We start from the raw sequence: 19,242 nt of genomic DNA, 5'->3' as shown, positions 1-19,242 counted from the left end.
CAGATGTGATCCGGGTCTGTACCCCTGGCCCTCACACTCACTCCCCCACCTTGCCCTGCTCCCGCCCAGCCATGTTTCCCAGGTTCCAAATCACTGCAGTGGCTGCCACTCACTGAAGGAGTATGCCTCTGCCCTCAGGAGAGTCTCAGGGTGAGCAAAGCTGCCCATGCATGCCTTAGGTGGGTCAGAACTCTCTAATGCTGACTAAGGACCCAGCCCAGTCCTTCCACGTGGAAGGTGCCAAATACCTCTCTGAGGAACGAATGTATGACAAGAAGCCCGAATGAATTTCAAAGGAAAATCCATCTTACCTCTTACAACAACAGATCACAGTCCAAGACAGGATTCCCAAGGCAACAACAATGACAAAGGTAGCAATGATAACATATAACACGCTCCACTCTGCCAAGAAAATCAAAATGGTGAGGGCTGTGGAGGGAGAGGCTGGGAGGGAGGTCTGGGCTGCTCCCAGCTTGGGCAGGTGTGGCTTCACTCTGGAGACAAGAATGCCTCAGGCTCCCCAGGAAGGTAAGACCTTGGAGTTAAGGGCAGCTGAAGCTTTAAACCTTTTGAAATGTCCCTGCTTTCCAGTCCCTGCTCCTGGCAAGCCCTGAGACCCTGCAGCAGTGGTGCAGGCTGAAAAGAGCTTTAAGAGGGAAACGAGGGCTTCCATTAGGCTACAGCATGGAGGCACTCCAAAAGACAGGAGGCTTTTCAGCTGGTGGGATTTAGGCTGTAACTGGCATTGGATCTGAGTTAAGCCTGGTTCTTCTTACACGACTGCTTCAGGGCTTTCCTCTAACTTTGAGCAAGTGTGGAGGAAGGAAGTAAAAGTCCTCTGCAAACAGAAAATACACAAAGTTCTTCTCCTTGCCTGCTCATCTGCTTCAGAAACACCAACACCCACCCACTCAGCGCAGAACCACATTCAGCGCCAAACAGGCTGGCACTGTGCCACATAGAAAACTCACCACAGTTGCTGTCTCCATCCCTCAGCTGCACCTTGATGAAATTCTCCATCCAAAAAGGGTCACAGATACAGCGTTTGGTGAATGAGTCACAGTGGCCATGGTCGGAACAGTTCAGCTGACATGCTGAGAGTGGCAGCAAAGGGAAGAAAGTCAACAAGACTCAGCCAGGGGTGACAAGCAGCACCTAGAGCCCATGAGGGCACCAAAGCACCCCAGATTAATGCTATGTGGTGAAATGTCCTCGAGACCCACCTTGGGCATGGTGCCTGCCTTTCTCATCTCGACTGGACAAAACTGGAGCAGTCAGGAGGCCACTAGAAAGACACTTCCAGCCTGTCTTCACTTGTTGTTTGTCTATATCAGCAATTCTTAATCTTTTATGTCCCACACATCCCCTTCTCTCAATTGGAAAAATAAAATACCTATAGTACTTCAAAGGAAGGCAATAATTATATTAAACGTTTTTGAAATATTTAAGAAGACAGGCTGGGCATGGTAGCTCACACCTATAATCCCAGCACTTTGGGAGGCCGAGGCAGGCAGATCATTTGAAGTCAGGAGTTCGAGACCAGCCTGGACAACATGGTGAAACCCATCTCTACTAAAAATATAAAAATCAGCTGGGTGTGGTGGTGCATGCCTGTAATCCCAGCTATTTGGGAGGCTGAGGCAGGAGAATCACTTGAACCCAGGGGGGCGGAGGTTGCAGTGAGCTGAGATCACACCACTGCACTGCAGCCTGGGCGACAGAGCAAGACTCTATCTCAAAATAAATAAATAAATAAATAAATAACCATTAAACAACAAGAGCTAGAAGTGGGTTTAACAACTATCATAATTTTGAAGTAGTGATAAGTAAAAATGACATCATGTAATGTGATAAGAAATTATTTGTGATTTCTATTGCCTCAAAGCCACAGGTTCTGTTGATACTACTGTAGTTTGTTGCCTACATTGATCATTGAAGTAAACAGTGAGTTTCAGTCAGAGGTTAGTGAAAACAAAGATGTAAATTTTTCCCCACTCAAGCTCACAGCCTTCTGAACACGATCTCAGGGGCCCATGGGCCCCAAGTTAAGAATCCCCAGTGATGAATCAGGACTCTTTCATGGTAATAGTAGTGCAAGAAAATGATTATCTCCATCTTCCCAGAGAAAAGAAGATGAAGGCCAAGGACAGAAAGGACCAATGGGTGAGCTGCAGGCACTAGGTAGGCTCTTGCTCCCAAATTCCCAGAATTACTCACTGACAGTGTTGATTTCCAGGGCTCTGAATATCAAAAAGTCTGCCTTTTGCTTCCGCAGCTCACTCTTGAGCATCGCTGCCACCTCATGGCCTTTGAAGATCTGGTGGGGAGGCTCGTTTTGAACAAAAAATACCATTTTGGTGCTGCAGAGACATGCAACAGTACTAATGAGCTGAAGCGGTCCATACCTGCAGCAACAGCTACCATTTACTAAGTACCTTCTGTTTGTGACAGACACTGTGCTAAGTATTACATGCATTCTGTACTACAAGCCAGTGAGAAAGGTGTTATCAGGGTCATCTCCATTTTACAGAGAACAACACTGGGGCTTTGTAAGAGGGGTTAAGTAACTTGCCCAAGGTCACACAGTTGATTATGGCAGAGCCAGATCCAAACCCTGTTATGTCTGACTACAAAGTCTGTTCTTTTTAAAATGCCCTAAGCTGCCCCAGCTAACAAAAGAACCCATTCCTCCAGCAAGAAGACCCATACTCTCCATCTAACTGGAGGATGAGACAAATGGGGATTTGGTATGGCTACATTCCTGCTGTCCACCTTTTTCCAGCTAAGACTGCTGGGTTTGTGACTGGTTTACTTGAAAGACAAACCACAATGCTTTGTTAATTAAATTGTTGGACAGCATCAAAGATTATCCATAGGTCACAACATAGCCAAAACAATTATGATGACAACAAAAAGATCTTACACTGTAGTATGGCTGCTATGAACTTATATTACTCCATGCCCAGAATCTGTTTGCTGATTGTCAATTTCTGTCCAAGATAGGCCACATGTGAACTCACATCTGGGTAGTACCAAGTCTGTTCTATGCTTTAGCCTTAATTTTTAGTAGCCTGCCCCTTGAGCTCCATGTGAGTTTTACAATTAGAACCTTTTAAATCAGTGAGTCACACTGGTTTACAGGTGTGACCAAGATATTGATCCCCTCAGCATGCAGTGTGGATGGGTGGGACCTGGGCATCCTAGAGGCCCTGGACCAGTTGCTTCCAATACAAGCAGCCTTCTCTGTTTATCCCAAGGTGCCCTATAAATGGTATCATTTTCCAGGCATGCATGACATAAAAGTCTGAGAAGCACTGCCATAGACTTTCTAAAAGCTTGCTGTACAGTGGGATTAACAATGGGGCATTATCAATACCAGAAACAAACAAACAAACAAAAACCTTTGCCATAAAGGATGTGTGGTCCGTTGCCCATTATCTTCTCCCAGTTACCTAATTCATGCTTACAGTTTCAATTCCGGTCTATATATCAATAACCCTCAGATCTTTATCTCCTTTCCCCACATCTCTCCTGAGTGACCAGTCTATATCTGCAAATACTTGTGTGAATATCTACCCCAGAGCTTCAACAGATACCTCAAATCCAACAAGTCTCAAAATCAACTCATAACCATTAACTGAACACTATGTGTGAGGGACTATACAAACATTAACTTATTTAATCCTCATAACAATCCTATAAATAGGTACTAGTATTTTCACAGATAGTAAAACAGGTTCAGAGAGGTGAAGTAACTTTCCCACAGAGCTAACACTAGTGGGGCAGGGCTCAGAAGCTGAGTCTAATATAAGGGCCATGTTCTTTCCTACTGTAAAATACTATTTTCTTCCAATCACATGTTCTTCCTGAATTCCTTAACTAAGTCAATCCAGTACAAGCCAGAAGCTCAGGGAAACCCAGGAGCTTCTCTCTTGCTCATGCCCCATATGCAGTGCTGGTGAATCTGAGCAACCTGTCAACAGTGCTCTTACCAGCACTCTTGCTAACATCTTTCCACTGCTTGCCAGCCAATTCCCGCCAACTTGCATCAATCAAGCAGCCATTTGCCCTGTTCCTACTCCCAGGCTGCTGAGTATACTTATCCCTAATCGTGCTATCTCTGACCTAGTGAGCCCTGACTGTAGATTAAATTCACCTGGGGAGCTTTTCCATTCTAGGTACCCAGACCCCACTCCAGACCAACTGAACTATAATCTCTGGGGCTAAGGTTTGGGCAGTGTTATGTTCAGACAACCTCCACAAGATTCTATTGTGTGGCTGGAGTTGGGAACCACTGCTCTCACCTAATGTTTCCAACTTGGCTGGTCCCCCAGATCTGCCTCTATTTATTACCCATCCCCTATCTCCACCATCTCCTTTTCCTCTCAGTCTATACAAATGCTCACAAATTTCCTATTTTAAAAAGATGTTCATGTTCCATAAGGACCACAATGAAAAAAAAATTTTTAAAGATATTCTTTCAATCCTACCTCCCCTATTATTTTCAGCACCAACTTCCTCAAAAAGGTGTTATACTGACCATCTCTGTATCCTCAAACCATGAAATCCGTCCTCTGCCTCCAACATCTAAGTAAAATGCTCTCACTATAGTTGCACTGATCTACTAATCACAAACCCATAGGCCTACTTTGTGTTCTCACCACATCTCCATCCCTGTAGCATCTGAATCCTTTGGAAGCACCCCTTTTGCCAGATCACCCCTTAACTTCCAGCAGACCACTCTCATTTGGTTTTCCTCCCACCTGATTGCTGTTTCTTAGTTTCTTTTGCTACCTCTTCTTTCTCTGCCTCCTCCTTAAATAATGATGCCCTTCAGAGTTGTGTCCTTATCCATCTTAGCTCTCTCCTAGTGAGACTCACCCGTTCTCATGGCTTTGGCTCCTGCCTGTATGCAGTAACTCCTATCTCGGGCTCTTCCTTCCACAAGTTCCAGCCTTTACTTGTGGCTATCTGACGGAACATCTCCTGACGCAGCCAGTAAGACACCCCAAATTCAATCACCCAAACTGGTTTCGCCTGCCTTCCCAATCTCAGTTAATGACCTGAACCATCTATCCAGACATCCAAACCAAAAGCCTCACATTTGCTATCTCACTCACCTTCATTTGTAAAGGGCCAAGTCCTACTGAATTACCACTGAATTTCTTTTAATTTTTTCTCCTCTTCTTCCACTATCTTAATTCAGGTTTTATTACCTTTTCACTGGACTAGTCCAGAAGCTTCCTGATTGGTCTCCCAGCCTTTGGTCTCTCCCTATTTTAGACTAGCTTCCACACTACTGATCTTTCTTTAAAAAAAAAAAAATCAAATTATGGAACTTCCTTGCTTTTAAAAACAAAACAAAAACTTCACATACATAAAACAAACCAACTTGGATCTGCCTACCCAAACTATTAAAACTAAGATCCTCAGCTTGCATATAACTGTTCTCAATCTCCACTGCCAGTCTTGTCTTCTACCACATCCTGGGGCCACTAAGCTTGAACCAAGTGACTTCTTCTGGAAGAAACTGTGTACTTTCATACCATAGGGCCATCGCTCAATGCTGTTCCCCGTTCTGAATTTCCTCCCCATCCTCCCATGCCTGGTCAATACAAGTTTCCTTTTCCCTTTTTTTTTTTTTTTTTTCTTGAGACAGTCTCACTCTGTCTTCCAGGCTGGAGTGCAGTGGTGTGATCAGAGCTCACTGCAGCCTCAAACCCCTGGGCTCAAGTAATTCTCCTGCCTCAGCTTCCCAAATAGCTTGGACTACAGGCACACCACACTGCACCTGGCTAATTTTTAAATCTTCTGTAGAGGTGGGGTCTTGTTATGTTGCCCAGGTTGAAGTTTTCTTTATTCTAGAAAAATCTTTGGATTACTCCTACCCCAACTCTCCTAGAAGAATTCATTGTCCTTGCCACAGTGTTCCACAATGCCGCTTGTTGTACCAAACCCACACTGTACTAATGTTCCATATTTACTTATCTCCTCTACTAGACTGTGGTTGTCAAAATAGTTGACCTCCTACACCCTGGAGCCCTGCTGAAGTTTCTAGTACAGCGCATGTCACCTGCACTAGAAGACAGAAGTCTATTGAAGAAAAGGCATCATGAGTGTTTCTGGTCAGAAAGCCCACCTTTCTCTATCTAACCACACTATTTCTCAGCTCATTCAAGAAGCCCGGGGAACCCTGGTCTTTCCTTTGCTCCCCCCATTCATTGCCCAGCTACCTCTGCTCCGTGTACGGCTGAATCTTTTGCACAATGATGTCGGAATCCAGCACCCCCAGGAGGACCCCAATCTGGCGGATGAACATCCCCTTCAGCCTCTCAGTTAGCTGACTGACGTTGATATCCAAGATGATCTCCACCAGGTTGTTTTTCCTGGGATCTGGAAAGCATGTGGATCAGTCATGGCTTTAGAAGTAGGAGAGTAAACACAGACCTGCCACTGTGCATTTGCTTTGGCACAGCAGACAAAGGAGTGAGAACATTCAGATATCCTTCAAATGGAAAGGGACAATAGTGAATTCCTGATTGGGCAATCTGGGGCTGGCTTAGAAAGCTTCTAAAGCACTCCTGGTCTCTATACCAACCTGAGAATTCCCACACATGTGCTGGGGATAAGGCTGAAGCAGTGATGCAATGAGGGGTGGGGAGTAATGACGGGAGTGGGGAAGAGAGAAACACTTAAACATTTGTTTTAAAAGCCTCTGTGCAACTGGCAGTGCTGAGCAATCCAGGCCAAGTGGGGGTATTAAGCAATCTCTCCTGACTCACATCTGATTTTCAGTGCCTCGCTGTATTTTGTGCACAACAATGGGAGGAAAAGTGTCCATCTCAACAACCTCCTCAATAATGGGAATGCATCCGTCCCTCCAGGTTTAAATACAGTTAACAAAAGAAAATCCAGTCAGCCAAGACACAAGGATTTCCTTAGAGCCACATCACAGCTGCACTATCTTTGTATAACTCTAAAACGGTGAGGCTATCATGTTTTACTTTTGAATATGTCCTAAAGATGTTCTACATTTGGAATTTCAAACTGATTGTTTGGAATGCCTTATTTACATACTTGAATGCACCACTTGCCTGTTCTGATGTATAATTTGCATAATTAGTAGACTATCTGTGATCTGACTTTAAACACCGAAGAGATTTTATAGTGTCTCAGCTACTGTCCTTCCTAGAGGCAGGACAAGGACTGGAAGACCTCCCAAGATCCCTTCCTGTCTAAAACATCCATATATGAGGTTGGCCTAGATAATAAAGAGTAGGTTTAAAGTTAATACCATTTCATCAGAAGCTCAGTAGTTTATAAAGCTCTATCCCACCTCCATACTCAGTGCCTCCCTATCACCATATTAACCTCAAAGCAAAACAAAAACATGGTTCTATTTAAGAAGAAAATTTTTATTTCTGCAAAGCTGAAAAATGTAAAGAGCACTATTACTTTACCTTCCCTGGATTATCAGACAAGGCCTGAGGCTCAACTTATAAAAATAAATTGTTTTCTGCATCTGGATGCTGATGAGACATCATGACTCAAGCTATTCCCATGCTCAGATTCCCAAGCACCCTGAGCCCTCTCTCATCAGTCATGAGGAGAGGAGAAAGTGCTGGACTACGAGCACAAAGGCCTGGCTCTGACACAACTGCTGTGTGACACTGAGCAAGTCCTGCCCTCTCTGAGTTTGTTTCTCCATCTGAGATGAATAGGGGGAGGTCTGTATTTCTGCATGGGTAGGAGGTATTGTTGGAACAGACGGTCTCTATGGATTTTTCAGCTTGGGGTTTCTCGATTATTTTTAAAGCTGGACATGCCATCTGGTTCTGTCCATGCTCAGGGAAGGGGGTCTCAGGATAGAGGCCTTGATGGGCTGATTCAGCAATTCTACTCAGCCTCATCACTAAATGAACTCACCAGGTTTCACCTCCACAGTGGTCCGGTCTGTGTCACTCTCACCCTTTGCATCGGTCACTTTCAGGTGAAAAGTGTAGGTTCCCTCAACCAGGTTTGAAAGAAAAAGGATAGGGTGATGGTCAGAGTGATTTAACACCTCCTGTAGGGTTGAACAACATGGCTATGTTACAGAACAAAATGCCATTCCTTTCCTGGAGTCAGTTGCTGCTTTCACCATAACTAGGCCCTTCAGGGCTGAACTGTTTCAACCTTGGGCAGTTCCTGATCTGGAACAGCATTGCAGCCTACAACTGCTAGGATTAGGGAAGGGAAACCCATTCTGTGCTATACTAGCTTACAGAATGACCCTAAGCAAGTCACTTAACCTCTCTGGATTTCAGAGAACAATCTGGGTTTGATATAAGGGGCCACTTGATTAAAGCATATACTGGAATGCGTGGCTCCTCCTCCTCCCCACTCCTGTGTAGCTCTCCAGCTCGTAGCACACTTACCCCTGCTGCTGGGCTCCCCTCATCTCGAGTCCAGAGGTAGCTGACTATTCCCTTGTCATCTGAGGACTTAGAGCCATCCAGCTCTGCTGTGCTCGTGGGTAAGGTAATCACCACATTCCCAGTTATCTTGGCTATAGGTGGTTTGTTTATTTCTAATCAAAAAGAAATCATTGACATAATGTGACATTCTGGAAAAGAAGAAATGTTTCTTCATGATGCTTATGGGGAAATTAAAACATCAAAAGTGCCTTAACTGGAGAACCTGTTTAAGTGCCTGTCCCTGGCACCAACCAACAGTGTAGATGAAAGCTACCAGCGCTGCAGTCCTGAGGTTCCAGTCCTACCCAGAGAAATGTTCTCCTAACACTGTACAACAGAGGGGACGAGTGTGCTTTCCTCTCATATTCTCCCAGCAGCCTTCCCAAATGGAATCCATTTCTCTGCTTTGGAGGTATGTGATGATCAGAAATAACGGCCCAAACTGGCTTAAAACCTTGGAGTTTAGGTTTCACCTAGCTGATCTTGCAAATTCTCCTTCAAAATATCTTAAAATGTTATTCTCTGAATATCTTTTTGGACCCCCTCCTTGGAACTTCACAAGAGAAAACAAAGAGCTACCTCTCTTATTCGGAGCCCTACGTGAAGCTTTGTATATTCAGATGTCTGTGCAGTATTTACTCAGCTTGGTATCTTATGTCTGGAGGTCTGCATATCTGATGGTTTTTCCTGCTATCAACTTAGGGCCCTCTCCCACAGCTCTCACTGGTCACCGTGCCTGTAAACTAGTGCAAGGCCTCTGGCTGGCCTCAGCTCAAAGGCTCAGGGCAAGCATAGTCAGCTGTAGTGCGGCCGTCATTCTCAAGCCTGACAGCAGGTGTCACTGTAGCTAACAGGAGTCACGGCCCAGGTCTCAGCAATGCAGAGGGGCAAAACAAAAATGCAAAGAATAGAACCCTTAATTCTTTCCCTATTCAACTGAGAAATAAAGTAAGGAGGGAAGGAGGGAGGAGTGAAAAGAAAGTAAGGGGATGAGAGGGAAGGGAAGATGTAAGCAGGAGGAGGGAGGGAAGTTAAAATTCACCTTACAGTCCAATTAAAGGCTGTTTTAGAAAAGAAAATAACAGTTACCCTCACCCCAACCTTCTTACCCACCTCTTGCTATCTCTAATCAATTTCTGCACGCAAACATGACAGGATAAATTCTTCAGCTATCTGACCCTAAGAGACTGCTACACAAACTGGAGGCAGAGAGGTACCTTCTTTGACAATGACATTCACAGAGCTCTGGCTTTGCAGGTTCCTCTCATCTTTGACAGTCAAGGTGAACACATAGGTCCCCACTTGCAGCCCAGTCACAGTGGCAACACTGCTGTTAGCATTCTCGAGGTGCACCCCATCAGGTCCCCTGCAAAAAGAGAAACTAGAGGGTAGAGTTGTACCTGTCTGCTGCTGTCCTGTCCCTAACTTAGCAGGAGGAGACAATGACTCCCTCAGCAAAGACACAAACTACTGTTACCCAGACCTTGACAAGACATGTTTAAAAATATTTCAATTGGACAAAATGTCATTTGGCCTCAAAATACAGGCTGCCTGCTGGTCAGAAAATTCAAATAGCTTTCAAACACCTCTAGCCTTATCCTTTATATGAGCTTCTAGAACACTTGAACTCTTTACCATTCTAGTTTGTAAAAGGAAGAAAGTTCTCTGAGCAAGTCTCTGATCAAAAGAATGATTTAAGAGTGATGTTTCTAAAAAGCATTTCTGGCCCAGTAGTTGGTTTGGCTCTTGCCAGCAAGGAAGCAAAATGCATTTCTTAATCACGTGCCCAAATCCTTCCTGATGAAAGGAAAGGAAATGGGGCAAGACTGCAGAGGAACTCTCAGGACAAAATCATCTTGTTTGTAGCAACTCTATAAGCAAAGTTCCCTCCAGCTCCTGGACAGGGGCCATCAAGCACCTAGGACACCCTACATCCCTTCTTCCCCCTTGTGGCCTCAGAGATTTGCCTGCAGCAGCCAAGGGAGCTCTGTGCCAACATTGAGGCTGCACACAGCCAGAGAGCCCTCTGCTCAAGGATCAAAATGCCCCAGAGCTTTAAACTACAGGAAAGCCAGAGAAATCTGCAGACATCCAGGATTTACTTTGTTTTGCCTTTTAAAGTTACAGCCTCTGATCCTGGTAGCTCCTCCTGAAGCACAGTCTCCTTCAAGAAGCTATGCTAAGCATTATCTCTGCTGTAAACACTAATAAAACTCAGCTAAAAGGTCTATCAGCCATATCTTCAATAAACAATTATAATTAAAAACACCCTGGGCTGGGTAAGATTATGTTCTACGAAAGATAAAAACAAGAGCTGAGGGAAATAATTTCTAGATTCCAACTCAGCAATCTCAAAAGCAAGTCATTTGTATAGTCAAATTAAAGCTCTTTTCCACCCATCTCCAATGCCTTTGTCAAACAAACAAACAAACACAATACAAAAAAAAAACCCAGGCTGTCCTATGGTTGCTACCTTTGGAAACAGAGAATACTTTTAACTCTTCTTAGAATTCTTTTGCTACTTGTGGGATCCTGCATATAATTTCAGTTGCATTAGTTATGGTTTAAAGGAGCTAAAAGAAACCATAGGAACTAAGAATGGTTCAGTTAGGTAATTTCTATGTAATTAGAATTATTTTGATTACCGCCTTTGGCCTCTGGCTAACTTAATTGGTAAATGGTGTCTTCAAGAAAACAATAACAGAGTAACGCTTTCATTTTATGGATGTATTTTCAATTTCTCTTAATAGCTGCTCTGCCCCATCCCCTGTGCCAGCCTTACCCAGTTAATTCTGAGCAACAGTATTTTTCTGCTCCATTACACCTTCCATCCTGCCTCTCAAGTGTAATTAAACTCTGCATTTCAGCAGATGGATTGTACCTGCAAAAGCACCAGGATCACACAGTACTACCTGGGGAATAGTTGATGGCAAGCATTCTTTTTTTCTTACATAAATTATTTATAATATCATTTTCTTGGAGTTGAAGTTTGGAATTGCAAACATTTCTTCCTCAGTCACCCCACTGGATAAGCCAATAAGAGCAACTCAACTCATAATAGCAAATAAAACCTTTCTCTTCCAAGGTCTGGAGGCTTTGCAAAAATAAGGATTTTGTGTCAATACTCACTGTGTTTTTTCCCAGATATATGAGATAATTTTCTGATCATCTGAGCTCTTGCTGCCATCCAGGGTTGTGCTATCCACAGGAAGGGTCAGCTCTTTATCTGGGCCTGCATCTGCCTGAGGAGGCTTATTGTTTTCTGGAAGACAAAGAGTTAGAGGTCAAAAGCAGCCAGTCCAGGTGGGAAAGGAGAGGAACCAATTGGGACACATGTTCTGGAAGCCATGGACTCTGCCTCTCAGGCCACAGAACTGTCAGATACTGTGGGAGATGTGGTTATTGTCAGGGAGCACACAATAAAGAATATAAGACTGAAATATATCAAGCAATTCTGACAGAAACATAGAACATAATGAAGTTATAATGCCATACTAAACTTGAACTCTAATGCTAAGGGAGTTCAAATGAAAGGATTTGAGTGACAAGACAGGGCTGTCCTGAGGAAGTCAGTTTTAAGCAGGCCCTTAAAGGACGTGGTATTGGGTTGGTGCAAAAGTAATTGCTATTGAAAGGAATGGCAAAAACCGCAATTACTTTTTAGGATTTGGGATGGCATAAACTCTATTTCCTAGGTCTCTTTGAAGGTACCAACAACAAGCCAAGGGAAGGGCACAAGCTGAGGCTGGGAAGTACCTTCATCTCTAGCTATGAAGAAAGCACAGGGGGAAGGAACAACAGAAGTCACCAGAGGCTCTATGGATCGGTGCCTTCTACTTCTACCCTCATACAGCTCAGAACCCAACACTCTTTTCCCCCAAGGTTAAATGGACCCACCAATAGAAGAGCCTGAACCACAAGGCTGGAGCTTACCAGGTTGCACAATAACAGTCACTTGAGCAGTGGCCTGCTGTCCTATTGTGTCAGTCACCGTGAGCTGGTAAGTGTAGTCTCCTTCTTGCATTGCAGAGAGCTGTAAGGTTGGTGTTCTAACACCCTACAAATACAAATACAGAAGTGGAAAAGTGGACTCCAGGAATCACAACATCACACAATAATTCCTACTCTGGTAAAAACGATTTAGTTTTCTAAACCTAAGGCCTAAGATGGTACTGGGCTATTACGTCCCAGTTCAGCACGTGAGTGAATATGGAGTCAGATATCATGAGGCACCTTGCTAAGGGTTTCCCCCTTCAAGGAAACAACCCTCTCTGACACAGCAGCAGTTTCAAATAAAGCCAGAACTCTCATAAGAGACGGCAGTATCGGGAAATGTGCAGAGATTACCAAGGCCAGTCTCTATGACTCAAACCAGAAAGAATACCGTGAACAAACAATAAATGACCCAGTTTTAAAAACACTGTTTAAAAAGATCCTCTTCCTACTGAAGCTACACAGTGCTCCTAACAAAGCTGTCTCAGTGAAACATGGCAGCAGCTCAAGATGCTGTATAACACCGTACTGTCTCCTTCAGGTCTGTACAGGTTCTGCAACAACCTAACATAACATTTAAACAAAAGTCAGGTAAAATGGAGGCTTTAAGGGGGGCCTTAAAACTGAGAAATGTAGAATCTTGAGGGACATTATAAATAATGTTGGGCAAACTTCCAATGCAGGAACTTCCTATAGAGCAGTAGGCAAAAACTAGTAGCCCATGGGCTGAATCCAGCTTGCAAACATTTTGTTTGGCCTGTGGTGTCTCTCATATTGGAAATTTTCACATAAAGGTCTCAATTTCTTTCTTCTCTTGAAAAGCTGGGCTATCAAGCAATGTTAGGACCATCCTTCCATGTGGCAACAACCAGCTGGACCTGAAGAGTAGATGACTCCTTTAGTCAGGGCTTAAGTTCAGCACAGCCACCATCCAGTTTTCTTTCTTTATGTTACCTGCCTGGTGACAGATCTAGTCCCTCTTCTTAAGCATCTCTAGAGAGAAGATACTCACCATCTAGCCAATCTACTCTAACTTGTTATAGAGCTCACTAAGATTTGCACCCTTGTAGCTTCTAAATAGTTTGACTCTCTGGAGTCATCCAGAACAACTAACATTTCTCAGCCTCTTCCTCTAATACTAAACATTTAAGATAAATTTTTTTTTTTTTTTTTTTTGAGATGGAGTCTTGCTCTGTCACCCAGGCTGGAGCGCAATGGCATGATCTCGGCTCACTGCAACCTCCGCCTCCTAGGTTCAAGGGATTCTCCTGCCTCAGCCTCCCAAGTAGCTGGGATTACAGGCACATGCCACTACGCCTGGATAATTTTTTTATCTTTAGTAGAGACGGGGTTTCACAATGTTGGCCAGGCTGGTCTCGAACTCCTGACCTCATGGTCTGCCCGCCTCAGCTTCCCAAAGTGCTGGGATTACAGGCGTGAGCCACCACACCCGGCCAAGATAAAGATTTTTGCTACCACGTTAATCAAAGGCCCCTAAAGCTTTCTCAGTTTGTTTGGAGGTTTCTAAAAATGCAGTCCAGCAGCTCTACTTCTCTTGGGCAAGAAAAAATAGGAACCATTTCCTCCTACCTGCATCTCCACCACTTTCCCTTTGCTGCTTGGGCTGAGTGACCACTCATAGCTGGTGATGCCATGATCATCAGTGCTCTGGTTCCCAAAGAGGGTGATGGAGTTTTGGGGCAGGGTGATCACTTGGTTGGGGCCTGCGTTGGCCACAGGGGGGTAATCCACAGCTTTGTTCACTGTCAGGTTTGCAGTAGTAGAGTTGGTAGCTCCATCAGAGTCTACTACAGTCAAGCTATCAGGGCAGAGAGAGGAGTGTGATCAGGGACGGGTTTAAGGAAAGAGAAATAAACACTAGAAGACTGAAAATTAAGGCTAAGAAATACCAATGTGGCAAGGTTACCTATTCTTACCCACTTCTATTGGAGAAGCAGAAAGTACTACTAGAAGCTAACACTGACTGAAGTTTTATGATGTGCTAGGCACTGCTCCAAGTTCTTTATATCTCATTAAATCCTCACAACAACTCTATAAAGTATTATCCTCATTTTACTCCTCACATACATGAGGAGAAAGACAGAGAGGCCAGGTGCGTTGGCACACACCTGTAATCCCAGCACTTGGGAGGCCAACGCATGCGGATCACCTGAGGTTGGGAGTTTGAGACCAGCCTGGCCAACATGGTGAAACCCCATCTCTACTAAAAATACAAAAATTAGCCAGGCATGGTGGTGCAGGCCTATAATCCAGCTACTTGGGAGGCTGAGGCAAGAGAATTTCTTGAACCCGGGAGGCGGACATTGCAGTGAGCTGTGATTGCACCACTGCACTCCAGCCTGGGCGACAGAGGGAAACTTCATTTAAAAAAAAAAAAAAAAAAGGAAGGAAGGAAGGAGAGATGGAGGGAAGGAGGGAGGGAGGGAAGGAAGGAGGGAGGGAGGGAGGGAGGGAAGGAAGGAAGGAAGGAAGGAAGGAAGGAGAAGGAAGGAAGGAAGGAAGCAAGCAAGCAAGCAAGCAAGCTTGCCCAAGGTCATACAGCTTGAAAGCAGTGGAGTCAGGTTCTGATCCAGGCAATATGTCTCCAGCGCCATTTTGTCCTGCTGCTGCCTGCACGCATCTGTGTCCTGAGGTCTCTATAAGAATTGTCTGATATGGCCCTCATAACAACCATATAGAGTAGGCATCATTGATTCCACTTTTATAAGAGGCTTAGAGAGGCTAAGTAACCCACCCAAGGGCTATATAGTGAGCCAAGATGCAAGCATAGTTCTCTGATTCCAAAGCTCAGAAACCAAATCTTAAGAAGAGGTAATTCTTGGTCCCTATTCCCGATTCCCTACGCTATGCAGAGCAAGCTCTGTCTGCAGCAGGCTGTTTTCCCATCATCCTGTTCCAGCTGTTTACATATCACAACGATGGACATGCTAGGCAGACAGCCTGCGGGACAAACCAGGAGGGCTGGCTCCAGTAAGGCAGGAGCTTGAGATGAAAATGAATTCTCCTACGCAACAGTCCCACAATTTGTGCCAGTGAGACACAGGATTTGCAAAAAAAGAAAAAAAAAAAAAAGAAAAAAAAAGAAAAAAAAATGTTCATTTATAAGAGCAGGCTTTTACCTAAATGATGCCTTCCAGCTGAACAGCCTAAAGCTTCTCATGCCACCTCAAAATGTGAGCATAAGCAAGCAAGGAGGTTTGGGATCTTTCCATTTTGCTGACAGAAAGAGGAAAAGCATAGAAAAGACATGTAGTTTGTTTAAATCTCACCACCAGCCACAGACAGGGCCAGACGTCAGTGAGGTTTTATCCTGCAGTCTCACCTTTTACCTATGGTGTGAAGGGGATTTTTGGTATTACAGCCTTTAGGAAAAAAGCACAAAAACCTCAGACACACAAACATGTACCAATCAGCAGATATCTGAAAAAGAAAAATTTACAGAAGTTTTGCCTCTTTTCCTAGTTTCTCTGTTGTTTTCACAGGTTTGGGTTTTTTTGTTTTTTGTTTTTTCTGAGACCGAGTCTCGCTCTGTCGCCCAGGCTGGAGTGCAGTGGTGCGATCTCGGCTCACTGCAAGCTCCGCCTACTGGGTTCACGCCATTCTCCTGCCTCAGCCTCCTGAGTAGCTGGGACTACAGCTACCTGCCACCATGCTCAGCTAATTTTTTTGTATTTTTAGTAGAGACAGGGTTTCACCGTGTTAGCCAGGCTGGTCTCAATCTCCTGACCTCATGATCCACCCGCCTCAGCCTCCCAAAGTGATGGGATTACAGGCGTGAGCCACTGCGCCCAGCCTGTTTTTTGTTTTTAACATATGCCATTTGTCTCCTATGTCAGGACAAAAGCACCTTATAGACAGACGGCAAAATGGCAGCTGCCTATTTCCTCTTTCACCTCAAACAGTCCCTGGCTTGCCTGCAAAGATCCTGAAACCAAACAGCAGCTGACTATAGGGCTGAGGAAAAAGGCTACTGCCATGTAAAACAGAGGGGAAAAGGTGAGTTAATTACAACCTTAATGCTAATCAAATCAAATCATATCATTTCATAGATTTTTTTTAAAATGAAGGCTAGGAAAAAAAAATCACTCTCATACCCCATCCACTAAAAAACCTGTAGGTTAACCTTGTGGTTAAAAGCTTAGACTCTAGAGTTAGACTGTGTGACCTTGGGCAAATTACTTAACCTCTTTGTGCCAAAATTTCCTAATCTGTAAAATGAGGATAACCATAATACCTGTTATAAGAATTAAATGCAATACTGCCAGCAAAGAGCTCAGAACAGTATTTAGCACACAGTAAATGTTCAAGAAATATCAGCTATCATTGTTACTATTTTTTAAAAGGATCAACCTGGCCCAAGCTGAATTCTGTAAATAGAAAAATTCCTACATTAGAAATCTAAGGTGAAAACCAGCTCAAATTTCCATTTTAAGCAAAGTAGAAGGCTCCAATCTTGTTGTACTGGCAGCTACTTTTCATTCACCTGAAGTGTTGAATCAATGGAAATCCTGCTAAGTCAGAAGTTGCATATTGATTTATATGGTAGGTATTGTGCTAGGATACTCATTTCTGTGTCTCTGGCACCATCTAAAATTTGGTTAATTTCAGATTCATGGGAAGACAGATAGACATGGATAAACTGTCACACTATGGTAAATGCCACATAGAGGCCCTGAGTGCAATAGGGAAAGAGGAGAGCCATATTCTCTCCTGTCTGGAGGGATCTCAGAGAACCTCATGGAAATTGAGGAGGTTCTTAAGGATGGGCAAAACTTGAACAGATTGAGAAGGGAATTAAAGGAAGTATGAACAAAATACATGGATCAAGTCAAGGAGTGAAGTAGAATGAACCCTGACTTCAGGATTAGAAAATCTGCATTTAGGGCCGGGCACGGTGGCTCACACCTGTAATCCCAGAACTTTGGGAGGCTGAGGCGGGTGGATCACAAGGTCAGGAGATCGAGACCATCCTGGCTAACACGGTCTCTACTAAAAATACAGAAAAATTAGCCGGGCGTGGTGGCAGGTGCCTGTAGTCCCAGCTACTCGGGAGGCTGAGGCAGGAGAATGGCATGAATCCGGGAGGCAGAGCTTGCAGTGAGCCGAAATCGCGCCACTGCACCCCAGCCTGGGCGACAGAGTGAGACTCTGTCTCAAAAAAAAAAAGAAAATGTACATTTAAGTTCCAGCTGTGAGACTTCAGAGAAGCCTCATTTTTCTTAGCTGTCAAATGAAGATAGTATCATCTACATATCATGTTTGTATGATACTCATATATTAATACAAGTGCTTTTTAACATACAAGGAATTACGCAAACATAAGGAGGATTACTCTAGAGTCAGCTTCAAAGCTTTAGTAATCACTCTAGAATGTCAATACTAGCTCCCCGAAAGTACTTTCTTTGAATCAAATTCCCCAAAAGCCCCAGCAGAGAATGAAAACCACTAGTCAAACATAAAGATTATGAGGTACGTAAGCTGAGGAAGCATTTTCCAAAGGGAAGAAAAAAATGAGAGTAGGTCTTTCAGATTTTGCCTGAGAAAAGGCAAAGGAAGATGGGCCTTTTCATTTAACAACAGAAATCCTAACAAAAATTTTTGGAGACCTGCCAGATAAGGCTTGAGAAAGATTAACTGTGGCAGATCCTGATCTACTGTACAAGAACCTTTGCCCTAAAAAGTTACCATTGTGATTGTAATCACAATCACCATAGGGCTCAGAGAACCAATGGAACCAAAAGCTGTATTATCAACCAACTCCACAGTGAATTTGATATTTGTCAAAGTTACTCATATAACAATGTAAAACCCACGAGAGGAAAAAAAAATGGCCTATGATAAACTTGAAGCTGAATCCTAATTTACCTGAAAGTGTAGTTCCCAGGGACGAGTTTACTTAGTTTTAATATGGCTGTATCTTCAGAAATCTTCTCTTCTCTCAGAGGCCCCTTAAGTTCTTCCCAATGGTACTGAACGATTTTATCATCATCAGTGCTTTCTTGACCATAAAGAAACATCAGTTACAACATGAGAACGCTTGGTCTTAGCACTTATCCAGTTTACACAAACCAGGACAACTACCCAGAGATTTGAAGCTAGGAAAACTTCATGAAATTACAGACTATCTCTCCAGAATGTTTCTTCCCTAGGAATACTGGGTCATTCTGCCTCTCTATGTATATTCTACTGTGTAGTTTTCCAAGAACTCCAACACAGGCAACCTCTGGTTAAAATACTACTGTATGAAGAAAGGAAAAGCAATAATTCTTAAACACATGAAAAAATACCCAACCTCACTTAAAAGAAATGCAAATTAGTTTACACTTGAGATAGCATTTTTTTAACCTATAAAATTGGTAAAGACCAAAATTTCATAACACATTATATTGGTAAAGGTGTGGAGAAAGAGGACCTCTCATTAGTCATGGTATAAGCATAAATTGACACAACCTCTATAATGAGTACTTTGGCAATATTTATCTCTGCCCCTGCAATTCTTCTATGAATTTATCCTAAAAATATACTTGTACATGTGTTAAACATCATGTTTACAAGATTATTCATGGTAACATTGTTTGTAATAGCAAAAGAATGAAAGTAATCTAAATGGTCATCAATAGAGATTGACTGAAAACAAGAACTCGTACAATGAAATTATACATCTATATGATGGAATGCTACTTAATCATTTTTAAAAAAAAAGAATAAGCATCTTATGTGTTGATTAAGAAAAATTCTCCAGGCCAGGCATGGTGACTCATGCCTGTAATCC

General features: G+C 43.5%; 1 protein-coding gene across 10 annotated transcripts in view; it reads right to left on the bottom strand.

Annotated features, from left to right (window-relative positions):
• KIAA0319L (KIAA0319 like) overlaps positions 1 to 19,242 on the bottom strand; it is a 123,714-nt gene that overhangs the window by 8,170 nt on the left and 96,302 nt on the right. For 8 of the 10 annotated variants that reach the window (XR_010131651.1, XM_019015157.4, XM_055391534.2 and 5 more), the window contains 11 exons: positions 18,336 to 18,468; positions 14,040 to 14,268; positions 12,390 to 12,513; positions 11,586 to 11,718; positions 9,674 to 9,822; positions 8,418 to 8,569; positions 7,927 to 8,065; positions 6,234 to 6,393; positions 2,218 to 2,360; positions 972 to 1,094; positions 312 to 402 (listed from right to left, as the gene is read on the bottom strand). Coding sequence is in view for 8 of the 10 variants with exons in the window: in XM_019015157.4 (XP_018870702.2) it covers positions 312 to 402; positions 972 to 1,094; positions 2,218 to 2,360; positions 6,234 to 6,393; positions 7,927 to 8,065; positions 8,418 to 8,569; positions 9,674 to 9,822; positions 11,586 to 11,718; positions 12,390 to 12,513; positions 14,040 to 14,268; positions 18,336 to 18,468 (1,576 nt within the window). In the remaining 2 variants the exon portion in view is untranslated. Of the gene's footprint in view, positions 1 to 311; positions 403 to 971; positions 1,095 to 2,217; positions 2,361 to 6,233; positions 6,394 to 7,926; positions 8,066 to 8,417; positions 8,570 to 9,673; positions 9,823 to 11,585; positions 11,719 to 12,389; positions 12,514 to 14,039; positions 14,269 to 18,335; positions 18,469 to 19,242 lie in introns of those variants that run through there. The other 2 variants (XM_055391541.2, XR_010131652.1) reach the window with 2 other exon arrangements.

Source organism: Gorilla gorilla, chromosome 1, assembly GCF_029281585.2.
Source record: "Gorilla gorilla gorilla isolate KB3781 chromosome 1, NHGRI_mGorGor1-v2.1_pri, whole genome shotgun sequence".
Taxonomy (NCBI): Eukaryota; Metazoa; Chordata; class Mammalia; order Primates; family Hominidae; genus Gorilla; species Gorilla gorilla.
Note: the sequence above shows the minus strand (reverse complement) of the source record. Positions and strands in the feature narration are given on the sequence as shown.